The sequence below is a fragment of the Ambystoma mexicanum genome, chromosome 3q, assembly GCF_040938575.1.
Source record: "Ambystoma mexicanum isolate Mex_15411 chromosome 3q, UKY_AmexF1_1, whole genome shotgun sequence".
Lineage (NCBI taxonomy): Eukaryota > Metazoa > Chordata > Amphibia > Caudata > Ambystomatidae > Ambystoma > Ambystoma mexicanum.
The window spans coordinates 921,622,661-921,646,420 of record NC_090926.1 but is presented as its reverse complement, the minus strand read 5'-3'; the positions used below and the strand labels follow the sequence as shown (position 1 = coordinate 921,646,420).

The 23,760-nt window shown below is 44.7% G+C and overlaps 1 protein-coding gene across 1 annotated transcript in view; it reads left to right on the top strand.

The window, feature by feature from the left end:
* LOC138583117 (ATP-binding cassette sub-family A member 9-like) overlaps positions 1–23,365 on the top strand; it is a 2,332,105-nt gene extending 2,308,740 nt beyond the window's left edge. Inside the window, exon 39 of the mRNA XM_069655077.1 lies at positions 15,507–23,365. Within this exon, the coding sequence (XP_069511178.1) occupies positions 15,507–15,605 (99 nt within the window). The 3' untranslated portion in view covers positions 15,606–23,365. The remainder of the gene's footprint in view (positions 1–15,506) is intronic.
* The last annotated feature ends 395 nt before the right edge of the window (positions 23,366–23,760 follow it).

The window sequence follows — 23,760 nt, the reverse complement described above, 5'->3', positions numbered from 1 at the left end:
GCTGACGTACCACCGCTTCCAATTCTTCGAGGGTAATAGGGGCATCCAATTCATCTCGCTCCTCTATTCTAATTCGTGGCATGCTTATGTCTTCCAAGGTCTCCCATATCTCCCTGCGGTCACTTCGTTCTACGTCCCTCACAGGAACTCACGATTCACGTCCTCTTGGGTGTCCACTATTTGCCCATCTTCCTTTTTTATTGCCCGGATTGTGGTTCTGGGGGTCTCGCTTTTATATAATCATGCTAATAACCTCCCCGGTTCGTCTCCTCCCGCATGCTGTCTCTCTACATATTTTTTATAATTCAGATTGCATAGCCTTTCCCAATGCCCCATGCATTTCTGTTGCAATTTAAGTATGGTTTCAGCCTCTTCCTTGGTACAACCCCCTCTACCTAGGACCCCTTCTAATTCCGTCTCCTGCAGTTCACTTAGAATCCCTCCTTGTAGTCCTTTTGATTTGGCTATGGCTATCCCTCTTACTACCACTTTGAAGGCTTTCCAGAGCGTACCAGCTGACTCAACACTCCCAGTGTTAGTCTCAAAATAATTTGTAATCTCTTCTCTCAGATAGTCCCTAAACATTATATCTTTTAGTGCCTCAGCTCGATTCACCAGGTTGGAATCCTAGCTCTTGGGGGCCGGTATTGCCACATCAGGATCAATGGTGAGTGGTCTGACAAGACCCTCCCTTTATATTCAGTCTGTGCTATTTCCGCCATCAGCTCCTGTGTGGCAAACATATAGTCGAGCCTAGTATGCAAATTCTGCGGGGTTGAGTAATGAGAGTACTGTCTATCCTGTGGGCGGTGCACCCTCCATACGTTGATCAGCCCGAAATCTGTCAATATTGACTGCAGCGTCCTAGTAGCGGGGGTTGGTCTGTCTATTTTGCCGTCTGATCTGTCTATTTTCGGGTTTAACGTGCAGTTGAAATCCCCCCCCCAAATCGCCCCCTCTAGGTACATGCTCAATTTGTTGTATAATGTCTTGAAGTATGCCACTGTGTCCTGGTTCGGGGCATACGTATTTATAATACATATTTCTTTATTTTCCACCAGCCCCCTTATTGCCAGCATCCTCCTATCTGCATCCGCTGTGGACTGTAGTATCTGGAATGGAACATGCAGTGCCACCCAGGTGATCACCCCTCTAGCATAGGCAGAGTATGTAGCCCCCACGATGGTCTCCCTCCATTCCTTCCGGACCACCTCTAGTTTTTCTCTCGTGAAGTGAGTCTCTTGTATCAGAGCTATATCTATCTTCAATCTGCGCAGGCACATCATGACCTTGTTCCTTTTTAAGTAGCTATTGAGACCCCTGACATTCCAGGTGATTACCTTAAGGTCCCCCATAGCCTTGTCGCATCCCGCCGCTCCCTTTGTCTATCTCCAAGCACTGCTCGGAGGCCATCGCTCGCGTATATAAGCTAGTTTCCCAACCTGCCCCAACATTTCCCAACTACCCCTACCCCTGCTTCCATCCCTCACTCCACCCTTCACCGCCCCACCTCAACTCCCCACACCCCCATTCCCCTCCCAACTGTTGCCCAGCTCCATCCCTGGATACATCTAGCCCCTTTCTTGGCGCTGCCTGTACTTGGGACCCAGTGGGGAGAAGCTGCCCTATCGGCACACCTGCTATTTCTCCTAATGGGGATAGAGCACGTGTGTCCTGTGGCTCCGATACATCTATAAGTCGCCGCGCTGTGCATCACATGTCTAATCTACTCGCCACTATATTCCAGTCCACAATGTTCACTTGCCAAGTGTATATGGCAGGTGGTCTTCACCCTTTTACCACCCAGCCTTAACAATCTATTCCCCTTTACCCCTGCAATGTCTCTCCCCCCCTCTTTAGCCCACATGTCGTTGGATCACTTAGCCTGTCCATCTCGGTCCTGGTCCTCCTCCGACTCTGGGCACCCTTGCGTGTCCAGCCAGCTTGTCGCTTCCTCCGGGGTCTCAAAAAAGTGGACTTTCCCCTTGTGCAAGACTTTTAGTTTCCCCGGGTATAGTATATATTTCACTTCAGCTTTGCGCAATCTCCTCTTGATTGCCACATAGCTGTATCGTTGTCTCTGCACTAGCATGGTGTAGTCCGGGTAAGCCGTGATCCTTGCTGACGCTCGGGTTATTGTTCCGCCTTTCCGGAAGAATTCTAGGATCTTTTCTCGATCTCTATAGTTCAATATTTTTGCAAAAATAGCGCGGGACGGAGCCCCAGGTTGAGGCCTTCTCGTCTGGGCTCGGTGTGCCCGTTCAACCGCGAACCCCTGGGAGAGTTTACCAGCTCCTATTTCTTGGAGTATCATGGTCCCATGAGTCCGTGGGGTCCGTACCTTCTTCTCCTTCCGGTAGGCCCACCACTCGTATGTTACTGAGTCTCGCACGCCCTTCCGCTTCTTCTGCCCGGTTTTCCAGATTGGCCACCTGTTGCTTCAATATGTGGACCTCTCTTGCGTTGGTGGCACTTAGCTCTTCATGTGTCTTTACGGCGCTCTCCAAGCCACTTGTTCGGTCTGCCAGAGCCCTCACAGCTTGCCTCAGTAAGTTGACATTGATTCCCACAGCATCTATGTTCTGTTCCAGTGCCTCTTTCAGCTCGTCCATTGCCGTTCCCCACAAGGATTTCAATTCTGTGATAGCTTCAAGGATCCATTGATCATCTGTCGGCGAGTTTGCATTCTCTTGCGCCATAGTCACGGTCTGTACTGGCGAGGTTGTGGGCTGCTGTGCTTTGGTAAATATATCCATGGTCGGCTGCTTCACTTTGCCTTTGCTTCCCTTTTGGGCCATTATGTGGGCATCTCCGTATGCCTTAGCGGCTCGGTTCTCGTGTTGGTGCGCCGCTACGCTTAACCCTCCGTGGGCTCCCGATAATGGTGCTTCTCGCTTCGCTTTTGCCTGTGGCGTGGGTCCGTCCCTCCCGGGAAGCAATCCTATGCCTTGTGTGCTTAGCGTCTGTATATACGTGCTTCACTCTGATGAGCTTGGGCCCTTCAAGTGACCAGTTCTTGGCTGCAGCTCTTTGCCTTTGCGGACCGCTGCCTCTGTGGCCTCTATGCATCTTCGCCGTAGGTCGCCGTGTCCGCCAATCCTTTGCGTGTGGCTATTCTCTCTCTGCAGCCCTTCCACCAGTCTACCCTATTTGGTAGGCCAGTCTCATATTGGTGTCTCATGGCAGTGCATGGGGCTGTCTTCGGTTTGCTGTTATACTGTCCACTGTGGACTCCACCATGCCTCCTTCGGTCTTGCCTGGTGTGTCTCTTCCATATGGCGTTCACTCTGCTCGCCTTCACCTCCAGGGGTTGCCCATAGTCGCTTCAGGTTTGACCCACTGACACTTATGTTGCGATCTCAGTGTTACCAGCCCTTTCTCATGTGCTGTGGCATGTCTCTATGCTGCTTGCACGTTTGATCCTACTTACCATTGTTTGTAAATGTTGTGGATTATTTTTACTTTTTCGCCGCCTCTAAGTTATGGTGCCCTTACAGCTCTCAAGGTGCTATCCCTGCACTGTGCCATGTGAGTGCGGCTGCTTTGTCCTGCCGAGTTTGCCTTGCTGTAGGGGATATCAGCATTGGCTATGCCCCAGTGGGGTTGTCCTCACCTCTGCAGGACTATGGGTCCGGGTCCAGCATCCGTGTATGCGCTCTTGCGCTTGTTTTCAGTATGCCAACCCTTAGGATTGCCGACCATCTATATGTCACTGTCACGCCTGGACCTCGGGGGTTAGATCTGCAGCCCTGCGTGCCAGGCTGTCTTTCGCCTGCACCGCGTATGACAAATACATACGGCGGGGGTCCTCTGCTATACTCTTTGGGGCTCCTAGCAGTCCCGTACCGCCGGAGCTGCCCCCTCCACGTTGTAAGTCGTTTCGCAGCTTCTTGCAATCCGCTCATGGGCTGATAGCATAACGTTGTTTCGGCTGCCAGCCACCGACGTGCCAGCTGCTTCTTTCTCAGCGGCAAGCTCCTCGTCCGTTATTGAGACCTCAGAGGATCCCTTTGTCTCAGGTCGCCGTCATCTTGATGTCAATTTCGCTGCCCCGACCCGGGATACAAAGTAGCATAACTACTGCTACACTGCCTCGAACTCCTAGCCGACATGTGTATTTCGGTCCCGGTCCCAGCGTGTTCATGCACATTTAGTGCTCTTTTGGGACTGGAATCAGCTGTTGGGCTGCACACGCTTCCAAGCATCAAATAGCGGATCACGGAGCTCTCAGGAAAGGCAGCCTATTCTATAGCTGCCTAGCCACCCCCCCCTCTTTGTTCATGCATGGTGTCTTTTACTGCTTTTCTGACTTGTGTGCTCATGATGTAGTATAATGACTTCAGTTTGCAGTCATCGAGTTTTTACTGACTTCTAACCTTGCACACTTCGCCTGTACTCTTGGGCTTCAAGACATGAAGAAAGAAGCTTTGAGGGTGACTGGGTTCTATGTTCTTAGATCGTCACATTTTTTTTCAGCAAAAAACTCTGCCAATAAATCCCTGGCGATGTAACAACATTGTATTGGGCGACTTGACCCTAAGGTAAATCTGGGTGTCCTCACCATACAGTGGAAGAAGAGGCTGAGGTTCCGACGGACACTATGAAACATTTATAATGTGAAAGGGATGGGAAAGGATGACTTTCTAGAGGACACAGCAAGTAAACAGGGTAAGGTTACAAAATAAGGAACTCAGTTTTGCACATTAGGTTCTGTCAGGCAGTAACAGAACCAGTTGAGGGTGCTATCTCGGGCATTGTTGTCATTGTGAATCTTGTCTATGAGGGTGCGGTGGGAGGGGTGCAGAATGATCAGTGAGGTCAGGGATGGACAGCCATCGTGCATTAAGATGTTAGCCTCGCCTACAGCTAAATCGTTGTCATTATTGGGGTGAAAGCAAGATAGGCATTCATGAAAATGGCTAATTTCGAGAAACAGTCAGTTCTTGGGCAAGCACTATTTGTTCAGTGACTTTGACATATCAGGTGAGTACAATATTAGTTCAGCAATTACTGAGTGTTGCAAGGTTCACGATGAGCTTTTTGGGATGGTGATAAGGTTGGACTGTTTGAAGGCTGCTATTCCGGTGAACACGTGTGTTGTTTGCAGAAGTCTGTCCGCAGACACTGCTTAATGAGCTTATCTCCTTCACCTTATCAATTGTTTGTTTTTTCAGTACAGCCTAATAACCCTCATGGCTAAGTGTGCAGTCATGACTCTTCTGTTCAAGAAGCCCTATATCAACTCTTAAGATCCCAAAACCTGCTGCCCCACCTCGCCATTTGCTTCACAGCAAAGCGTCTGAGGTGTGTGATCATTCCCCAACTGCACACATTTTTTCAGACTCACACCTTTTAGAAGTGTAACATGGGTATCAAGTAATAAAGCCGCAGAGATTATACCGCAGTAAAAAGTGCCTTTTTGTAATGCACCTATTTCACATATATATGTGGCGGGTGGGTAATGCTAAGTATTTTTTTTTTTTATTGAAAAACTACAGTTTCTTTTATACAAAAACAAAAAAAACTTGTGTTTCAAAGGAGAAGAGAACTCCATGATTCCATAGCTCCATAGCTCTACGCTTCAATCAGCTTAATGAAATCATAGTCTTTCATTCCACACAACCATCCGGAGTCATGAATAATGCATACTTGAGCTGACCTGCCCCAGGCATCCCCATAATGATTGAATACGCACTATTCAGCTTCATTAGTCCTTCAAGGAACAACATTGAGAACAGCCATTAAAGGAGAAATTTCAACAGCGCATTCAAATAGTTCACAATTGCACAGACGTGTTTAACGTTATTGCCAGAAGAAATCAAGCGCCACCACGCATCCATATCATCATCAAGAGGTGCAAATTGGCCAAGATATAAGGAGCGCAGGTCATTAGTGGCCTGACAGTCCAAAATTAGATGTTTCAAGGACTCTACACAGACGAAGCAAAAGCGGTAGTGATTGTCATTTGTAGCTGGATCTTTACACCGCCATGAAATTTCCTTAGATTTTAATATGTAAAGGCAAAATCTCAGGAATTGCTCGCGATAATGGCTGGAGTAGCATCGTGTCAGATAAGAAGCCTGAGCATTTTTTGTTTTACCATAGCCAAGCGAACTTGTTGAATCCATTTGATCTCGCTTTTCTACATTGACTATCCATGCCCAAGCCTCAAATTTTCTTTTTGCGTGTTGGGGCCGAAAGGTTAAGTCAAAATTACATATTTCTGCAGCTTCGACCTTGGCTTGTACTTTTGACCGCCATTGAGCCAATAGGCCAAGATTCGGTGCGTCTTGCATATAATTGAAGATGTAATAGGGTGAGGCTTTACGCGTGCTGGACATCTTGCGCATAAGAGAAATAGATTTCCAAATGACATGGCTGAAAAGGGAGTTCAATGATAATTCGTAACGGATCGCAGTAATTGAAACATAGCGCGGAAGGTTAAGAGCCCGTTTCCAAAAGCGCCCTTCAAGTTGGTCCCAAGTTGACTCCTTTATGTTCCAACTTGCTTCGGCGCCAAACGTTAGAATGGGCACTACCTTTTGCAAGTAGAATGTTAACATCGGTTTAATTGAAAATTTCCCAAAGTTTTTGTTTAATTTTGCCGCTTGAAGGGCTAATCTTGAGGTTTTCAGTTTTAATTCTTGGATCCACTGAAATTCACATATGGAGTTATTAAACTCCACTCCTAAGTATCGGATGGAGTTTACTAAAGATAGGTGATGACCACCGACTGCCCAAGTAAACGCTCTATCTTTTCTGCTTTTGACAGAGCCAATTGAAACAATTTTCATTTTTTTTGTGTTATAGATAGGTCGTTAATTGCAAGATAGTCATGGAGGCAAAGAAGTAGACGTTGGAGACCAATCTGTGTTTTATCAATCAGGACAAGGTCATCAGCATAAGCAATGTACCTTAAATATACTTGATTTATTTTGGGTGGAAAGCAATGAACCTGGGCGAGATAAAGCGGTAGATATGCCAGAAATAATTTGAAGAGGTCAGCGGCCAGGGGGCACCCTTGCTTAACGCCACGAGTTGTTGGAATGCATGTTGATAAGTCGCCATGTTTGTTGAGGCGTACTCGGATAGAAGTATTTGAGTGGAGCGCTATTATGTGATTGAGAATAGCAGCTGGACAGTCTTATTAAATAGTTTCGACCAAAGGCGGTCGCGATTTATTCCATCAAATGCTTGTTTCATGTCAATGAAAGGTAGGTGGAGTTTCGAGTTTGATTTTAGAGCTTCTAGCTTCATCAGCATGAGTAAGGCAAGATTTACGTCCACGCCTACTCCTTTGGAAAAGCCGGTTTGACGTTCGTCCTGAATACCAGCTTGATTAGCCCAAGTCACAAGTTTCGATCTTAAATTTGCTCCAAAGACTTTCCCAATCGAGTCTAAGAGGGCAATGGGCCGGTAATTGCCTGGATTGTCCCAGCAGCCCTTCTTGTGAATTGGGACTACAATCGCAGATAACCATGACTCAGGTAAAGTGTTTAATTTGGCAATTTTCTTGAAGAGGTGTTCAATAAAAAGAGCCCACAACGGTGCATTTTTCTTAAGCATCACGTTGCTGATGAGATCTGGGCCAGCAGCTCGAGAATGTTTTAACTGCGAAATTGCTCGAATAATTTCAACCTGTGACATTTCTACGTCCCATGGAACGTTGTTGATTCGATCACGGTCTACAGCTGTCTCTTTCTTAGCACTGTTGAATACCTGAAAAAAATGCTTATGCCAGATATCTCCAGAGATGGTATTTTAGGTTGAGTTTAGATTATTTGCATATCCCATATTCAGGATATGCCAAATATCGCGTGTATTCTTTGTTATTATTAGCTTCATCATTAATTCGGCCCGATCTTGTTCAATGATGGCTCTATGTGATCTTGCCAAGTTCCGGTAAGTAGCTCTCCTTGCCTTTACTTCATCCGCAACTTCCTTGGTTGAACCAAGTTTTCTTTTTAGTTGTCTCAAGTCTCTTCGTAGATCTTTCTTCTTATCTTGCAATAACTTGCTAAACAGATATTTGTGGCATTTCTGCTGTTGCCCTTGATCATTGGACTCAATGACATGTAGTAATAATAAAGGGAGATAGTCCACACCATACGGAGAGGACAGCAGTCTTTCAGTTAAAGATCCAATTTGGTTGAAACGTATCCAGAGACGATTTCCACTGGAATTTGTCTCCACTGGTAGGATGTATCTAGAGGTTGGAGACAAGATGGCCAGGGAGCAGCCAAGCGTTAGCAACATATGGTCACTGTCGAGCATTTTCCGAATATGTAGAGTTGTTTGAAACCCAAAAATAATCAGTGATGCTGTGACTAGCCTCACGGTGCCAGGTTGGTTGTGCAGGAATATCTCCTCTGACGGCACCGTTCATCAACACACAATCACGCGTCTTCATTGCGTTTGACCATTGTCGTTCCTTTGCGCCAAGATTTCCTTCGGCGATACGTTTATAGCTTTGATTATTCCGATCGTAGTCAAACCATGAGCAGTTTAGGTCGCCACAACAAATGATTGTCAAATGATTATATTTCAGGGACGCATCATCCATCAGGAGACAAACTGCATCGACAAAAGCTCTGTCGCTGATTTTTGGGGAGTTCCAGTAGCAGTTTATAAGAAGAAGTGACAATTTTGGCAGCGCAGTGTCACTCAGTGAGTGCATTATTGAACCTTGTACATAAGGATTTGGGTTTGTGCATACCGGAGTAGGCCAGTTTTGGGACAGACGGACCAGGGTTAAGAGTCCCGCACTTGGGCGTCCTTGTTGGTTTTTAATAGCTGGATTGACTGTTATTACATAGCCACCTCTCATCGGTGCTTCAAGAAGCCATGTCTCTTGCAGACAAACTGCAAATACATTGTCGAGGGGCGCTTCAAACCCATTAAACAAATGATGAAACCCACGAGTGTTCCAAGATAGGACTGAACATGGTGCATCCCAAATGCTCGGTCATGACTAATTTTGGGTCCGGATTTTCAAGTTAAGGACTTGTTTAGCATTTGAGGACCTTGTGAGGCCTCCAGGGCGGCTGAGCTCAAAAGATTACGTACTTCAGCCTTTTTCACAGCAAAATTGTTTGAAGAACGCTTCGAGTTGCTTTCCTGAAGGATGTTTTCTGGTTCAATGGAAATATCTAAGCCGAACAGCAGTAGAGTAGAGTGTTACGAACACCGGCTGACTCATTGTGCAGCAGGACGGCATCATAGCACTGTTCTGAAACATATTCAACAATTTTTATGTCATCAGAACTGATTAAGCTCAGAGGCGGTATGTGTGTAAACAGCCTTAGGACATTTGCACGATTGAGATTCATGTCGGTGTCATCATTGTGAATGTTTTGCAATCGTAATTTTCAGCTGTAGTTTGCAGCACAGCGAGAGTTGATTTCATGCACTCTTGATTTAAAACGGATCTGCTGCTTTTGTTCGGTTTGAGTCAATTTAGGATTTAAAAAAGTGCTCGCCAGCGTCGATTTTGGTGGGACCGCCTCAGAGGTCACCGGATCAGACGGCTGGACATCAAAGGGCCTTTCCTTGATTGAAAGCCACGCAAGGGAGGACGAGAAAAGGGACGAGTCACTTCACTTGGTAACTGTTGAAGTTCATCGTCTCCGGAGATGGAATACGTCGAAAGGTCACATAGATCAGGTGAAGTAGGGATCGCAGAGGAGTCTGATGAATCATTGTTGGAAATTATTCGGCGTCGTTTAGCGCCAATTTTCACAGCTGACTCTTTACTGTGATTTTGAGCTTTTGAAGGACCTTTATCGGGCCCCAAATTACGTTTGAACAGACCCGCACGAGGCGGAGTAGTTAGATTTCTTATGAAGCTTTTTGATGTTGTACGAGTTGTTGGATTCAGTTTCCTTGGACAGATGCTTGAGACTTGTCGGTAAGCATAGCTGCAGACATTTTTTTCACTAGGCCCACAGCACCTGTTTTGGCAGGGCCAGAGAAAATTCCAAAAGAAGAAAAAGGATTTCTCTTTGGACTTTTTTGAGGCTTTGCTTGGGTAAATTGACTTGCGTCAATTAAGGACACTGATTTGTCAGCGATCAAAGGGACAGTTACATCCTGGACTTGTGAGTCTGATGACAGATGTATGGTGACGTCTGCAACAACTTGAGCGCTAACATTAGCACTCAAGAGATCAACAATACAACCATTTTGCACATGCTTGGCGGCGTTCGTCGTAGCAGCTGTGTTTAAGAGTGATTGACTCGCGGGCACTTCTGAAGTGGAGGCAGTGCTCGCTTTAACCTCGGAGCACTTGTCTTAGTTGCTCGCTTGAAAATATTTTACAGCCAGATCCTTTAATTCATCCAATAGACCTTTTAGCATTTGATCGTGGCTCCTTTGTTGACTTGCCACATCGTCACTCAAACGTGAGTATCGTTGCAAATTTGAGTCAGCTTCAGCTTGCATATGGCGTCTTGTGGATAAGGTAGAGGTCTCAATTAGCTCTAATTTTGTGAAAAGATTCAGAATCATCGCTCCTTGATCGCAAATTGTTTCATTCAAAGACTCGTAAAGTTTTACAAAGGGTATCATGGCCTGCGAAGATGCTGCAAGCACGTTATTGTGTATTTGGATGGCTGCAGCGACAGATAGGCTCGATTTAGAGGCAGGCATATGGGGGCACTCATTCGCTGAACTTAAGGTGCTTGATGATTCTTTAGTGAGTATTGGTCGCTTTAGAGGCGTCGTCAAGTTGGCCGAAGCGTTAGTTTTACTTGCAGCCAGACGGGGTTCCAAATGACTGAGAGCAGTCGTCTTATGCAGTGCCTTGGCTTGTTTGTCCTGTTGCAGCGAGGGCTGCGTAATCGGTGTTAAGCCAAAAAGAGCGGCAGGGGTTCGAACACAGTCATGATGCAAAGTGCCTGTTTTCCTTGAATTGGAGCTTGCGTTCTCAGGTGCTAGAATTAACGTAGAATTCTGAAGTTGACACATGTTGTTGCAAGCAGATTTTGGTAAAGGAGGCAGACTATTTTTAGAAGTCGATAGCTGCCTGTTTACTTGTGGTGAAATTAATGGAATGAGCGGGTCGGGGACAATTCCTGGCTGTGGAGCAGAGGTTAAAGGAGGTAGCCGAGTCGGGTCAACAGTGACCTCGGAGACCAAGTCCACTATGCAGCCGTCGGTGCCTACATTGGAGCCCACATCTGGTTGCTCGGTGGAGACATGCATGTCTTCAATGGATTTTTCTGGAGCAGCCAGCGACGCGCTCATTATTTCCGCGTCGGTCAGTTCAAACGGCGAGAAATAAATATCAGGCGAAGCGATAGGCTTGGCCAAGGGCAAGTCCGCCGCTGGAGAATCTACAACAGGGACCGGAGCCAGGTTTGCCAATGAGACCAACACAATAGGTCTTGTTGGGGTAGCCTCGGGCAGAAGACTGTTCGTTGCACAGGGAGGTACAGTCTGGGTTGGACTAAGCGAAAGGGAGGTACCAGAAGGGGCCTCTTGGCGTACTTGAGCTGTGGTCTGGAGGGGGGTGGACATGGGCAGTGTAGATTGAGGTCCCATGCATACCTCTTTGCTTACCTTGTTGGCAGCAGTGGTACATGCCATGCTCTTTTGCCCAACTACAGTCCAATGGTTCAGCATTCTCCGTTGTTGTAATGTCTTGTGCTGAGTCTGGGGGCCGACCGCCACTGAAGAAGAAGAAACTTTTGGGGTGACCCCCATACTGGCCAGTGCACCAGGTTCACCAGGCTCACTTAGGCGAACTGGGCAAACTGGACTCAGTGCCGGACTCCGCGCCGCGCTCTGCGCGGGAAATGTGTTTTTAAAGACAAGCTCTCATAGAGAGAGAAAGAGGACTGGAGAGATCCGTGAACGTAGCAGTAGCTGCAGCTCCTCAGAGTAAAGCACAGGGACACTGGGCAAACTGGACTCAGTGCCGGACTCTGCGCCGTGCTCCGCACGGGAAATGTGTTTTTAAAGACAAGCTCTCATAGAGAGAGAAAGAGGACTGGAGAGATCCGTGAACGTAGCAGTAGCTGCAGCTCCTCAGAGTAAAGCACACACTGGGTAAACTGGACTCAGTGCCGGACTCCGCACTGGTAAGTATTTATGTTATGGGGAGTGTTGGGGGAGGCTTCAGGCGGTCTCCCCTCCCCGTATGTGTATATATATATATATATATATATATATATATATATATATATATATATATATATATATATATATGAAAAAAGTAAAAAGTAAATGAAAAGAATTCAACAGTGAAATGCGTTATGCCGACTTTATTACATGGAACCGTAACATGCAGGTTTCTACCATTCCAGAGAAGCAAAGAGACTGTGCCCTTCCCTTTCCTTGTTGGCCAACCATGCTTGAGGGAGACATTTGAAATCAGCCTTCTTTTTTCTCACCCAAAATGTCTGTATCATTAACATATAGCATCATTTTAGATCTAAAATCTCTGAGTTGCAGCCAGTGCAGCTGTATGAGACACTGTCATTCTCCAGAAGGTCGTCTCCTTGTTATGCAAATTGGGGCCTCGTGCCGGCACTCTGCCCACAACATACACAGGTTCATCAGCGCTCAGATGTGCATCATAGCCTGAGCATTGTTGGGCTAGCAATTAGACACTGACCTATCACCAATGATCTCTTATAACTTTGTTTTTTAGGATTCAGCGTGGGCACAATGATGGTTTCTATTCCCCAGAGCTGCAGTGATGATGTTCGGCAGTGACAGTACTCAGGGATCTGAGTTGCTGACAGACTCTGGGTCCCAGGGCTGCATTGATGGTGTTGAAACAGGGCAGTACTCAGCGGTGCAGATACAAAGATGGAAAGTCCCAGAGCCGAACTATTGTCAGGGCAAGGCCGTAATAAGGGATCTGGGTGCAAGGACAGACTGAGATGTGATGGTTCTGTGAGAGCACAACACACAAAAATGCCTGAAAAACTTTACATACATTTGGTTATTGGTAGCACAATCACAAAAATAGATTCACAGAGTACATAACACATATTGGCCACTGCCACATTACACTCATTAACCTCTGAAATCATGTTCATCACAAGTCATTTGCTCTGCAAAGGAGGTCCCTAGCAAGGCTGTCTGCTCAATACATTGCTATGCCATTGAGCAGCTGTGCTTTCATTGCCCAGGGGAGCACATTTTTCCAAATATCCCCCCTGAGCTATGCCCTGATCTTCTCTTTTGAGTTAATGTCAGACAGTCTAGTATGGCCCGCACCTAGTTTGCATCTTGTTTTCCATCATTATCTATTGTAGTTGCCAAAGGCATCTTATGTCTTCAGTTGATGCAACAACACCTTGCCCAGAATGTTCTCCATTAAGAAGTTAGTTTCCAGAACGCCTTTCAAGATCAATATTTGTCATACATTGAGAGGCCTCTCCAGATATGAATTTTCACCAGATGTATTACTTAACGTTATTTGATAGGAGGCCTTTCTTTACTATGAACATTCTCTTGTCACTTTCAAGCATGACAAATATTTCATCAGTAAACATCTTATCTGCTAAGTCTGTGTATGTTTCAATCCAGTGCTTTTCATACACTACATGCTTCTGATAAGTAAGCCCTCATACCATTGGTGACATCCTAAGATGCTCAGAAAACAATATCATAAGACATGAAACATGGCTGCAGTAGTGTACAAAAGCAGTTGGAATGATGGAAAGATGCTTAAGAGTGTTGTTTGAAATATTGCGGTTTTTACAATCCACTTTGCGCTAGCAAGGGTAGCTAGGTTGCAATAACAGAAGATGTAAGTTGGGACATGCAGGTGTAACTCGTAACCCCACGGGGCCCGGCTTGTACGGGCTACTTGCTTGTCCCCTAAGGGAACAACTACACATAAAGATACAGACACCAGGGTGATAAAGGTATTTTGTTTATGTGTGTGCTGTGTATGTGAGTCGGACTAAACCATCAAGCCCACTCTGGAGCTGGATGGAATGTTTGAAAGAAAAGAACAGTAGAACAGAACTCCCCTGCGCAAGAATGGGTTGGGCAGTGGAGAAAACAATCCAAGGAGGATTTTAAAAAGAGCAGTTGAAAAAAGACAATTGAGGGAAGGCGATAGAGAAAGAAACAGACTTACCTGGGAGGCCCGCTGCCTCGAGCGGCCCCCAAAGGGCCTAGATTCATCCATTTGTGCAGAGCAGCACCTGGAGAGCCTCCGCCAGAGAGTGATCCATGCAGCTGATGCTAGGGGCAGCTGGGCTGCCACGCGGGAGTGGTAACTGTGAGCTCGCCGGGGGCCAGACCGGGTGGGCCCCGCAGTATCCAAGGCCCAGGCAGTATATCATGTGCTGCCTGGACCAAATAAGAACAGCCCAGCCCTGGCCATGTGTGTGGGGCAGCCGAGACCAGGCTACCCAGTCATGCCCATTACAGCCAGCCTGTGGCCTGCAATTTGGGCCCTTCAAACAAGTCCTCTGTGCTGCAGCAAGGCGGACCCTTCAAAAAGGTCCTCCCGGATATCCAGCCTGGGAGGTGAAGTGCGAATAAGGAGAAGTCCACTCCACCCCAGAGGGTAGAGCAAAGAAGATAAAGTCTGGGTTGGCCTCGCCAGCCAACCTGGGTGAAGAGCAGGAGAGGAGGAAAGTACCGGGCGATCTGTTGAGCAGCCCAGGTGAAGGAAAGCACCAGACCGCCCAGCGATGCAGGCCGTGTAAGGCAGCAACCCGTCCCCTGGGTCTCGTGGCACATTGCAGAGGGGGCAGGCCAGAAGCCCAACAAGGCCGTTAGGCACGCAGCAGTGATCTGAGGTGGTGTGCATGGGGATCCGCCTGACCATAAAATGGCGGTGCTGTTAGCTTGGGGGCCACCTCAAAGATTTCCAAAGGCCCCCGGATGCGGCAATGAGATCAGGTGGGCCTCCAGCCAACAGTCCATGGAGCGCAGTGGTGATTACTGGCGGATCCAGGCTCATGCACTGTGCAGCCCAGGACATAGATCAATAGAGTGCTGACTGCGCAATGCCACCTTTGCCGGACAGGACCACCCTAAAGATAGGAGAGGGGCCAGGCCCCAGCCGTCATCTATAGGCAACAGTCTCAGTATGTACTTCGCCCCAATTTCCTTAGGGTATGTGCTAAGCAAACGTTAGTGGGCATTGGTGACCAACTCACCTAAAACCCAATTACCTCCTCATGCCACGGTATCACTAATTTGCCAAATTTGTAGCAAGATGCCGAGTTGATAGTTTGCTGTACTATGTACATTTCCTAAGTCAATGAATATTTCTTAAAACCTATTTCGAGGAAAGTATGTTTTTATGATTGTAACAAGCATTCTGCAAAGCAGTGCCTCCAGATGTTTTTTTGAGACATTCATGGAAGTGATGTTCATATTTCTCATGGTTTTGGGGCTGGGATAATCACATAGGTAAAATATTTACACCTTGTCTCTTCGCTTCAAATATGTCTGTAGAATATCTGATGTTTTTCTTAGAAAATAATAAAAGACGAAACATCTTGATTGGTGTGTCTTTCCATTGATTTCAGGTGTTCATAGAGCTCACCAAAGAACAGGAAAAAGATGATTCCGACCTTGATTTGAATACAACATATGACATGAAGCAACTTCACGACGATGATGCCTGAATTGATGGATTTTTGTATTGTCAAATGTCCCTGAAATCCATGAATAATAGACTCTTGAGATAGGAAACCCTTCAAAGGATGAATTAATGGAGAATTCATATCATCTAGCTGCATTGAGGAGCAATTCATAGGTTATCCAGGAAGTCATCACCCTTTGCCTACAATTAGTTCACCTTAATGACCACAACCCTACCCAAATACTGTGAAGTGTTTGTGCTTTATGATTAAGCGTGTCTTTTGTCTCACGTCATGACATGATGGTCACATCAGTACCCACACACTCAGTTTCTCAATCACTGCCAACGATCACACCTTTGTAATGGTTAAGTTGCGATCAAACCACAAAAACATCGTACTGAAAAACAAATAGTTGTTTTGCGAACTAGGAAGAACAACTTTCAGAAGACAGTTTAATGGGGCACTGGATTTGTAGTGCAGCACATGCTTTCAGTCTTAAGTAAAGTGACTGGGGAACCCATGTGCTTATTAACTATTGCGCCTAGTTGCATGCTGGCACCTGTCCTACTATCTTGGACCTACCAAGTATCTTCATGGAACATGATTTATAGGGTTAAAGTAATTAAACCATGACTTTGCATGAAAATCTACAATTAAAACAGCAGCCGTCAAACCTATTTCATGTGTTTCTTAAATGGTTTAAAAATAGATATTTGAATTAATTTGCAGAAGTGACCGTGTTTATCACTGGCGCAATCCAATAGCTAACTATCTACAAAAACAAAATGGCCTATTGGAAATGGGGAGATGTTCCTTATGACTGATACCTCTGAAACATCACGGGGACCAAGACAGAGTTGCAGCAGCCTTGCAGACGTTCCATCTGGATATGGAACTCTCTCAGTACATTTGGACACAACTAACCCTTGCTAAATTGAACGACTCATGAAAGTCATTTGTATTGGTAAATGGGAAATTCTACTTTAAAAGGAAACATTTATATTCATGGCTGGAGTCTTGACTCTAATACAACCCCATGTGTGACGTGTTTCCAAATATGTTTGATGCCCAATGAAAGATAAAAAGATTTTAAAAAGTGTAAAAAAATCCCACCTGATATCATACTTAGCCAGTACCTCAAAATAAAAACAAATCTTATAGTGCCGTCAGGTCAGATAACACAGACTAGCTAGAAATCGAGCCACACATGGATTACCCTTTAGCTTTGGTAGTAACTCCTTCAGCACACTGCTTTTCCATCATCACTTCCCAAATAAAACCGAGGATCTCACCAGTGACCGGTATTTAACTCTTAGACTACATGACCGACCTTCTCACTGTCTCTGCAGATACCTGCTGATGCCTCCACAAGAGTGATAGAAAGCAAGAAAATAAAACCTTACAAATACTAGTACTAGTTCAGTAGCAACATGTCTCTGTTGATTGCATGTGAAGACGATCAACGCATTGGCCCTCATTACAATACTGGCGCTAAACCATGGCGCTATTAGCACCATGGTTGGTGCCGGTATCGTAACGAGTCCGCCAATGTTCAATGGAGAATTACCACCCCATTCCAAGGTTGGTGGGGCGGTAATTCCCCATTGATCATTGGCCCTTCCCCATTCCCATTTTTGCCCCATAGGGCTCAATGGGACTGGGGAAAGCGCTAAGTACGGTACCGCAAACTGCGGTACCGTACTTAGCACCAAGGTCCCTTTGCGGGTCCCTACTTTAACAGCTGGTCTAGATCAGCCATTCAGATCGGGTCCCGCAAAGGGACCTTGTAGTAAGGCGCTAATGGGTTAGCGGCGGCGCAGCCTTTTACGGCGCCGTTAACACATTAGCGCCAGGGTCGTAATGAGGCCCATTAACTTGGAACACTTTAAAAACACTATCTTAGGGAAGAGTTATAAAACGTTCTTAGTAAAGCAAAACCCACATTTGTATTTACATAACAGTAATCCATTAAAATGGCAAGGATATGAAACCGAACCGGAAGGTCAGAGTTGGGGGAGTGGCCAGAGGTTTCATACAATGTAGCTGAGCTCCCACAACACCCTACTTAGTGGTTTCAAGTCTGAGCAAAGTTTAAGCCTCATTGAATTTCCTTTTGGCTCTACAATATCAGGGCAGGCCAACTCCCAACAGAGGTGTTAGTAATGCAGGTATCAGCCGTCCAAAAAGCAACAGCGATACGAGTTACACATCCAAACAAAGGTAATGATAAGTATATTGCGATTATTCAAATCAATGTACAGAATTAAAACTGAAAGCTAAAGACTATTCACAAATACTTTACAGTTTATTATCAAAGTCAGAGGCCAACTCCAATAGTTGGAGTTTAAGACACAGGTGGACTAGGCCGGCCTTATTTGGGGTGGGGGGGCCTAAAGTCTGATGAAAGAAGTAATGTTTGGATTTCTATGGCTCAAAAAAGACAAGCAAAATCATGTACCGTTGTGCCCCCCTTTTCGCATACAGGAGTTGACTGTTTCACTACCCTGCTCCCCCTACACTCCCTCCAAATATTCCTCCCCTACATCCTACCTCTGCAGGAGTCTGTCCTTATACATTCTGGTTTCACCATCAACGCATTTTGTCAATGCTTGGATTGACTCACAGTGCTTCACCCTCTCTCAACTCTCATGCTGGACTTCCCCTGCATCTTGCACTCATGGTGGCCCTGAATCATGCTGTTCCCATTTTCATCTTGAATCCTGGCTTGTATTTGCCGTTCTCTCGCAACATTATGTGTTAGCAATTGTATGCGCTGTCCCCTCTTGCTTCACCACTTTTTCACTGCTCACTCTCTGTTCTTTCCTCCTCTCCCTTTCCCTCTTTTCCTATCTCCTCCCCTCCTCCCCTTACTTTCTTCTATGCACTTACTCTATCAGAATTGTTCTTGACCTAGTATGATAGCAACCTTGTTTGTCTCCTCCCTTTCCCCAACTTGCCCCCTGCAATGTCGTCAGGTCTAGTACGTTAATCGTTTGTTTTGTTCCTCCCCTCCCTTTCTGCACCCCTCTCTCTCACCTTTTGTTAGTCACCGGCTCTACCAGAAATATCGTCAGGCCTATTACGGTAGTCACCTGTCTGTTTCCATTTCCTTCCCATTCTCCCCCTCCCTTCCTTATCTATTTCTTAGCTCTTGCACTATCTGAAATGTCGCTAGGCCGAGACTGATAGTTAATTTCACATTCTTATTAATCATGGCCTGTAAGAATGTCATTGTATTTTCCCTTGATCCCCCCCCTTGCCTGTTTCTGGGGAGAGTTTCACAACATTGATTGGATAAGTAAGAAATAAGGTAGAATAACATTGCACAGGCAACACATGCTCTTAGTTTTAGCAAGCAATCTTTCAAGGTGGAAGCCTGCATGGCTATCAGAACTCAGAATTCTTCAAGAGCCGCTGCTCACAGGTCATATCTGGCAATGACTCCTAAAGATCACATATGCTTATGTGAGCCTGTGATCTGTGTAGGAGCTGCCAGAGGTGGAGGCAGAGAAGGCTATGTCATGTCATTTATAAAAGACCTATGACCTGAGGCTTACGGGTATGTAGCGCTATATATGAAATACATTATTATCATTATTATTATCATTACTATTATTAAAAAGCAACATTCACCCCAATGGGCATCTTCATGCTAGAGCTATAAAGCCCGAACCCACTGAGACAAAAGACCAAACCGGTGGCTGTCACTTATGAGGGACTTTAGCAGTTTCAATGTTTCTGGAACTTGTAAGTGCACATGTTACAAAGCCAGGGGGCCAACAGTCTTAAGCTGATTCATGAATCGAAATTGGTTCCAGCTTGTACCTTCGAAGAGCCTAGATAGCTTAACTCTGTGCTCTTGGGAATGTGTTTATTAGGACACATCTAGTAAATATTTGAAGCATTACTGGACATATAGAATGGACAAATAGTTCTAGTTTAAATCTGACGAGGAAGTTAGATTTGCAACACACTGTGTTCTTAATCCTCATTTGCCAGAGGTTACTCTTGCTTCCCGGGGGATGCCTGATACCCAGGAGCTGCTCTTTGCACCGGCTCGCCAAATCTTTATTTCAATGTTGGTGATTGATTTGTTAGATTTTGGCAGCCAGTTCACTAGAGGTGAAACCCCCAGAAGAGTGGGTGCCATGCAGAATTACAATTCTCCACACCCTTTTGCAGTATGTGGTGTGCATCCCTTTATGACAGCTAACGCCATATCAATTCACATGTTTGTGGCCCGAGAATATTCCTCTGTATTCAAGGTCGCCCAGCCTAATGTACACTGGCCAACTGTGACCAAGGCTCTCACTGTTCCTGCATGACAATAAAGAGGCTGGATGCAGCGACACTTCCAAACAATCATTTGGGCTGGCAAGTTAAAAGGAGCCTCTTCCTAGTTCCTTCTTAGATGAGTGATATGCCAACATGCTCAAACATGTGGCACACCATCCGATTCAAGAGTCTTTATTTCACCAACCCTAATTTAGCATCCATATGGAGCACCTCTTTGTCAGCCATGTGGCATGTTCATACTCCTGTTAAATTTAAAATGGCAGTATCTCAATCACATGTCACACTAAACCTCAATTCCAAGGTGGCTCAAAGTAACTTCCTGTGGTCAGGCTGTGATCTCAGGGGAGACTATAAAAGGGTCAGGCTACCCTTAGGGCATTCGGCATGCTTTGATGTTTGTGTTTTCTTGGGAGAATGCTCAGGGGTGATTCACACCTACTGCTCGGGCTACTGTGTGCTGACTGCTCACAGGAGATGGCAACTGCATTGTATCTGACCTTCCTTCGCTGGCCTGCATTAATACGATAATGCCAGTGACGGAAGAAAATATAACTTGTCTTATTATCATCGAAACACCCCTTTTGGAAAAAATAGCAAATATTTCAATTTGTAATGATAATTTTGTATACAATCGTCAGTGTATGCTATCAAAGAGTTATAATGCTCTCAACAACAAAAGAGATATGCAGATTATTCAATTTAGGAACGTTAGTATACCCCAAAAGGACTCTCTCATGTTGTGAATTTCTGTATGCAAGGAAACATAGTATACACAAAGAGGCATTTTCTTTGACTAGGGAAAAGGTTAGAAGATTTCTCCAGAGCACTTTAAGTGACCTTGTGGCAAGTCGAAAGGGGTTCTAAATGTAGAGAAACAACAACAATATGTTTCATGCACACTTTAAGGAACCTTAAAATACCCCCAAAGGAGTGTCACATGTTGTGATTTTCTGTATGCAAGCGAACATAGTCTACACAAAGAGGCATTTTCTTGCACTAGGGAAGAAGTTAGAATGTTTCTCCAGAGCACTTTAAATTACCTTGTGACAAGAAGAAAGAGGTTCTAAATGTTAAGAACCAAAAAGATATATCTCATGTACACTAAAAAACAAGAAAATATTGGTAGAATGCAACCGTGTCTTGTCAATTCAAGCACACAAGTGTTACCAGTGTGCAACACAACTGAAATGTAACATTACAACGGAAGCACTTCTGGGACCTCCACTGCAAAAACAAAATGCAGAAAAACTGAAATGTGGGTTTTAAGCTATGGTAAACACAGTTCAGGATAAAACAACGATGCAGTAAACAACACCTGTAACTTTGATCTCTAGATTCACTTGGTCAGAGAGTAAATATTTTAATATTGGGGTCATTTTCCTTAAATCTTATATTTCTAGGTGGGGTCCTGTATGCATTTCCCCTTGTGTGCATTTTTTGTCATTTGCACTACAAGGTACAAAATCAATATGTGTAACGTCCACTTCCATGTAAAAATTGCAAGTGGCATTTACAATGCATTCATATGGAACTCGCCTGCTTTAAGCTGGAGTAAAAAGCAAGCAGATTCCGTAGGAATCCATTGCATTTGCACTAGCATGAAAATATCTGACTTGTATGGTGTAGAGTATGGGGGTGGTGGAAAATACAGTTCCATTCTGTGCCTCCCTCTCGGCCATACAAATAAACCAAAATAGTAAAGCAGAGCCAAAGACATGCAGGCAGGTTTTAACATGCCATCTGCACACTACTCAACTCCATAGTAAACATAATCCCCATTGTGTTTTGTTTGATGGCTTCAATTTTCAGCAGCTCAGTAGCTTATTGCCTCCACCCAATGATCACAGGAGTGGATCCTGGCCAGATTATGAAATGAGTATCATTGGATGGGGTAAAAATAAACATTTTTTGTCCCTCCTTAGTGCCAAGATACCTCTTTGTGGTGATCATGCACTCTATAAATACATATGTTATGTAAGTGCAGGTTTCATAAAGAGTCATAATAGAAGAGGGCCACAAAGCTCTGTCTGGCATAGAATGGACCAAATGAACATTAAACCTATTTATTATTTAAACCATCCTTGAGTGATGTTTGCCTTTGTGTGAAAATGTTTGATGGTCTACTGCCTTGATGTATGACTTTGATCTGACATATTGCAGTTTTCCATCTCAATCAGTGTCAAAGGTATCTGTCATCATCGCAGTCACCTCTACTCAGTTCGGAGAGACTTCCAGCTAACCTTTGCTAATTCTATTAGTATTCACACCGCAGCTCACCTCACAATGACACAAGCCTGCCGACTACGATCATTTGTCAAGTCTCTGCTTTGCACCCAGTCACTCTCCGTAGCTCATAAATCCAGCCTACACTGTTCAACAATAATCATATGTTTCAACAAGCCGCCAGTGTACAGGTAGCTGACCTACACAGTATAATCATTCAGCTAGCACAATTCACCTGCTCAGCATCCAAAATGCAGCAGGTCAATCCCACATTTTGACCATGTCAGCCACCAAGAACCATTCATTCAGCTTCCAGATCTCACCGTTCACAGTACAGTCAGTCAACTTCCACTGTTTAAACAGTCAATACCACAGTACTGTCATTCATCTTCCATGGTTGAGGCACCCATCAACCAGCATTCACCCAGGAGGTTTCCCAATTTCAGTAGGTATAGCAAAGGCTTGGTGGTTTTACCATAGTGCTACAACTGTTAGCATATTATTTGTCTTGCCTAAATCCTAGAATCTTACAAATGAGAAGGCTAACTCATCTTCTTTCAAAGTGACTCATTTGACTGGTATGCACAGAAGCCAGTGTTGGTGAACACCTATAGAGTGAGATACTGCCAAATCTAGGCCCTACTGTACGTTGTTGGTTCTGATTTATTCCACCATCAACTTGCATGTGGGTCACCTCAGAGCAGATAATACAAGTTACCACTATTCTTAACTGGTAACAAATGAAGCAGCATATTGACTGTGCTGGTCCATAATATAGAAACATATTTACGCATTTCACCATGCAGTTCACAGACCTTAAGGGAGCTAACCTCTTTTCCTGATATACAAGGATGTTAGTGTAGTCTTAAACTGAGTTTTTTCAATACATTTCAATTACAAATGTATATTCTAAATGCATTTTCTAAAAGCAAATGTTTTATATAATTGCAAATTATATAGGATTTTGTAAAATTGTACTTTTTGTAACAAGTTATACTTTCCATAATATGTGGTTTGAAAGGTGTATTTTTTCTACACATATCATTTTATTTTTACAGCTCTACAAATGTTACTCAAGTAAAAATCTGTTGTATCGATATTGTAGAATGTTTTTAAAGTCACTGAAAGAGAAATACCTAAAAATAACCAATGCAGATTAAAAGATACGGAAGTAAAGAATTTTAATTATGTGACAGAAATTACATGTTTTTTCAACAAATACAAAATCTGTAATAATACTTTTTACTATATATTAATAAAACATTTCTGCTAATGATAGACAAGTATGTTTTTAAAATTGCATTTTAAGATCAATTTTTACAAGATCTTGGTTCTGCTGGGAATTATATATTCACACAATTGTCTGACTCATTTTTTATATGGTAGGAAAAATGACCTGTTGTTGTATCCGGTTCCTGTGACTATACAACTGAAAACTTCATTATGTGATATTATATGGTTCAAGAATTGTTTGCTGCTGAATTGTATATGAGAGGAATTTGAGTAGAAGGACAGGAGGGTGTCTCCTAAGGTCTGCTGGTGTCCACAGCCGCTCTGCCTTGCCAATAAAATGTACTACAGGGGCTCAAATGGGAATGGGGACGTACCAGCCCTGGGTCCAGCGAAAGGGAATTACCGGGTCCTCCAATTTCGGAATGGCCCAGTAAGTCCCCTTTTA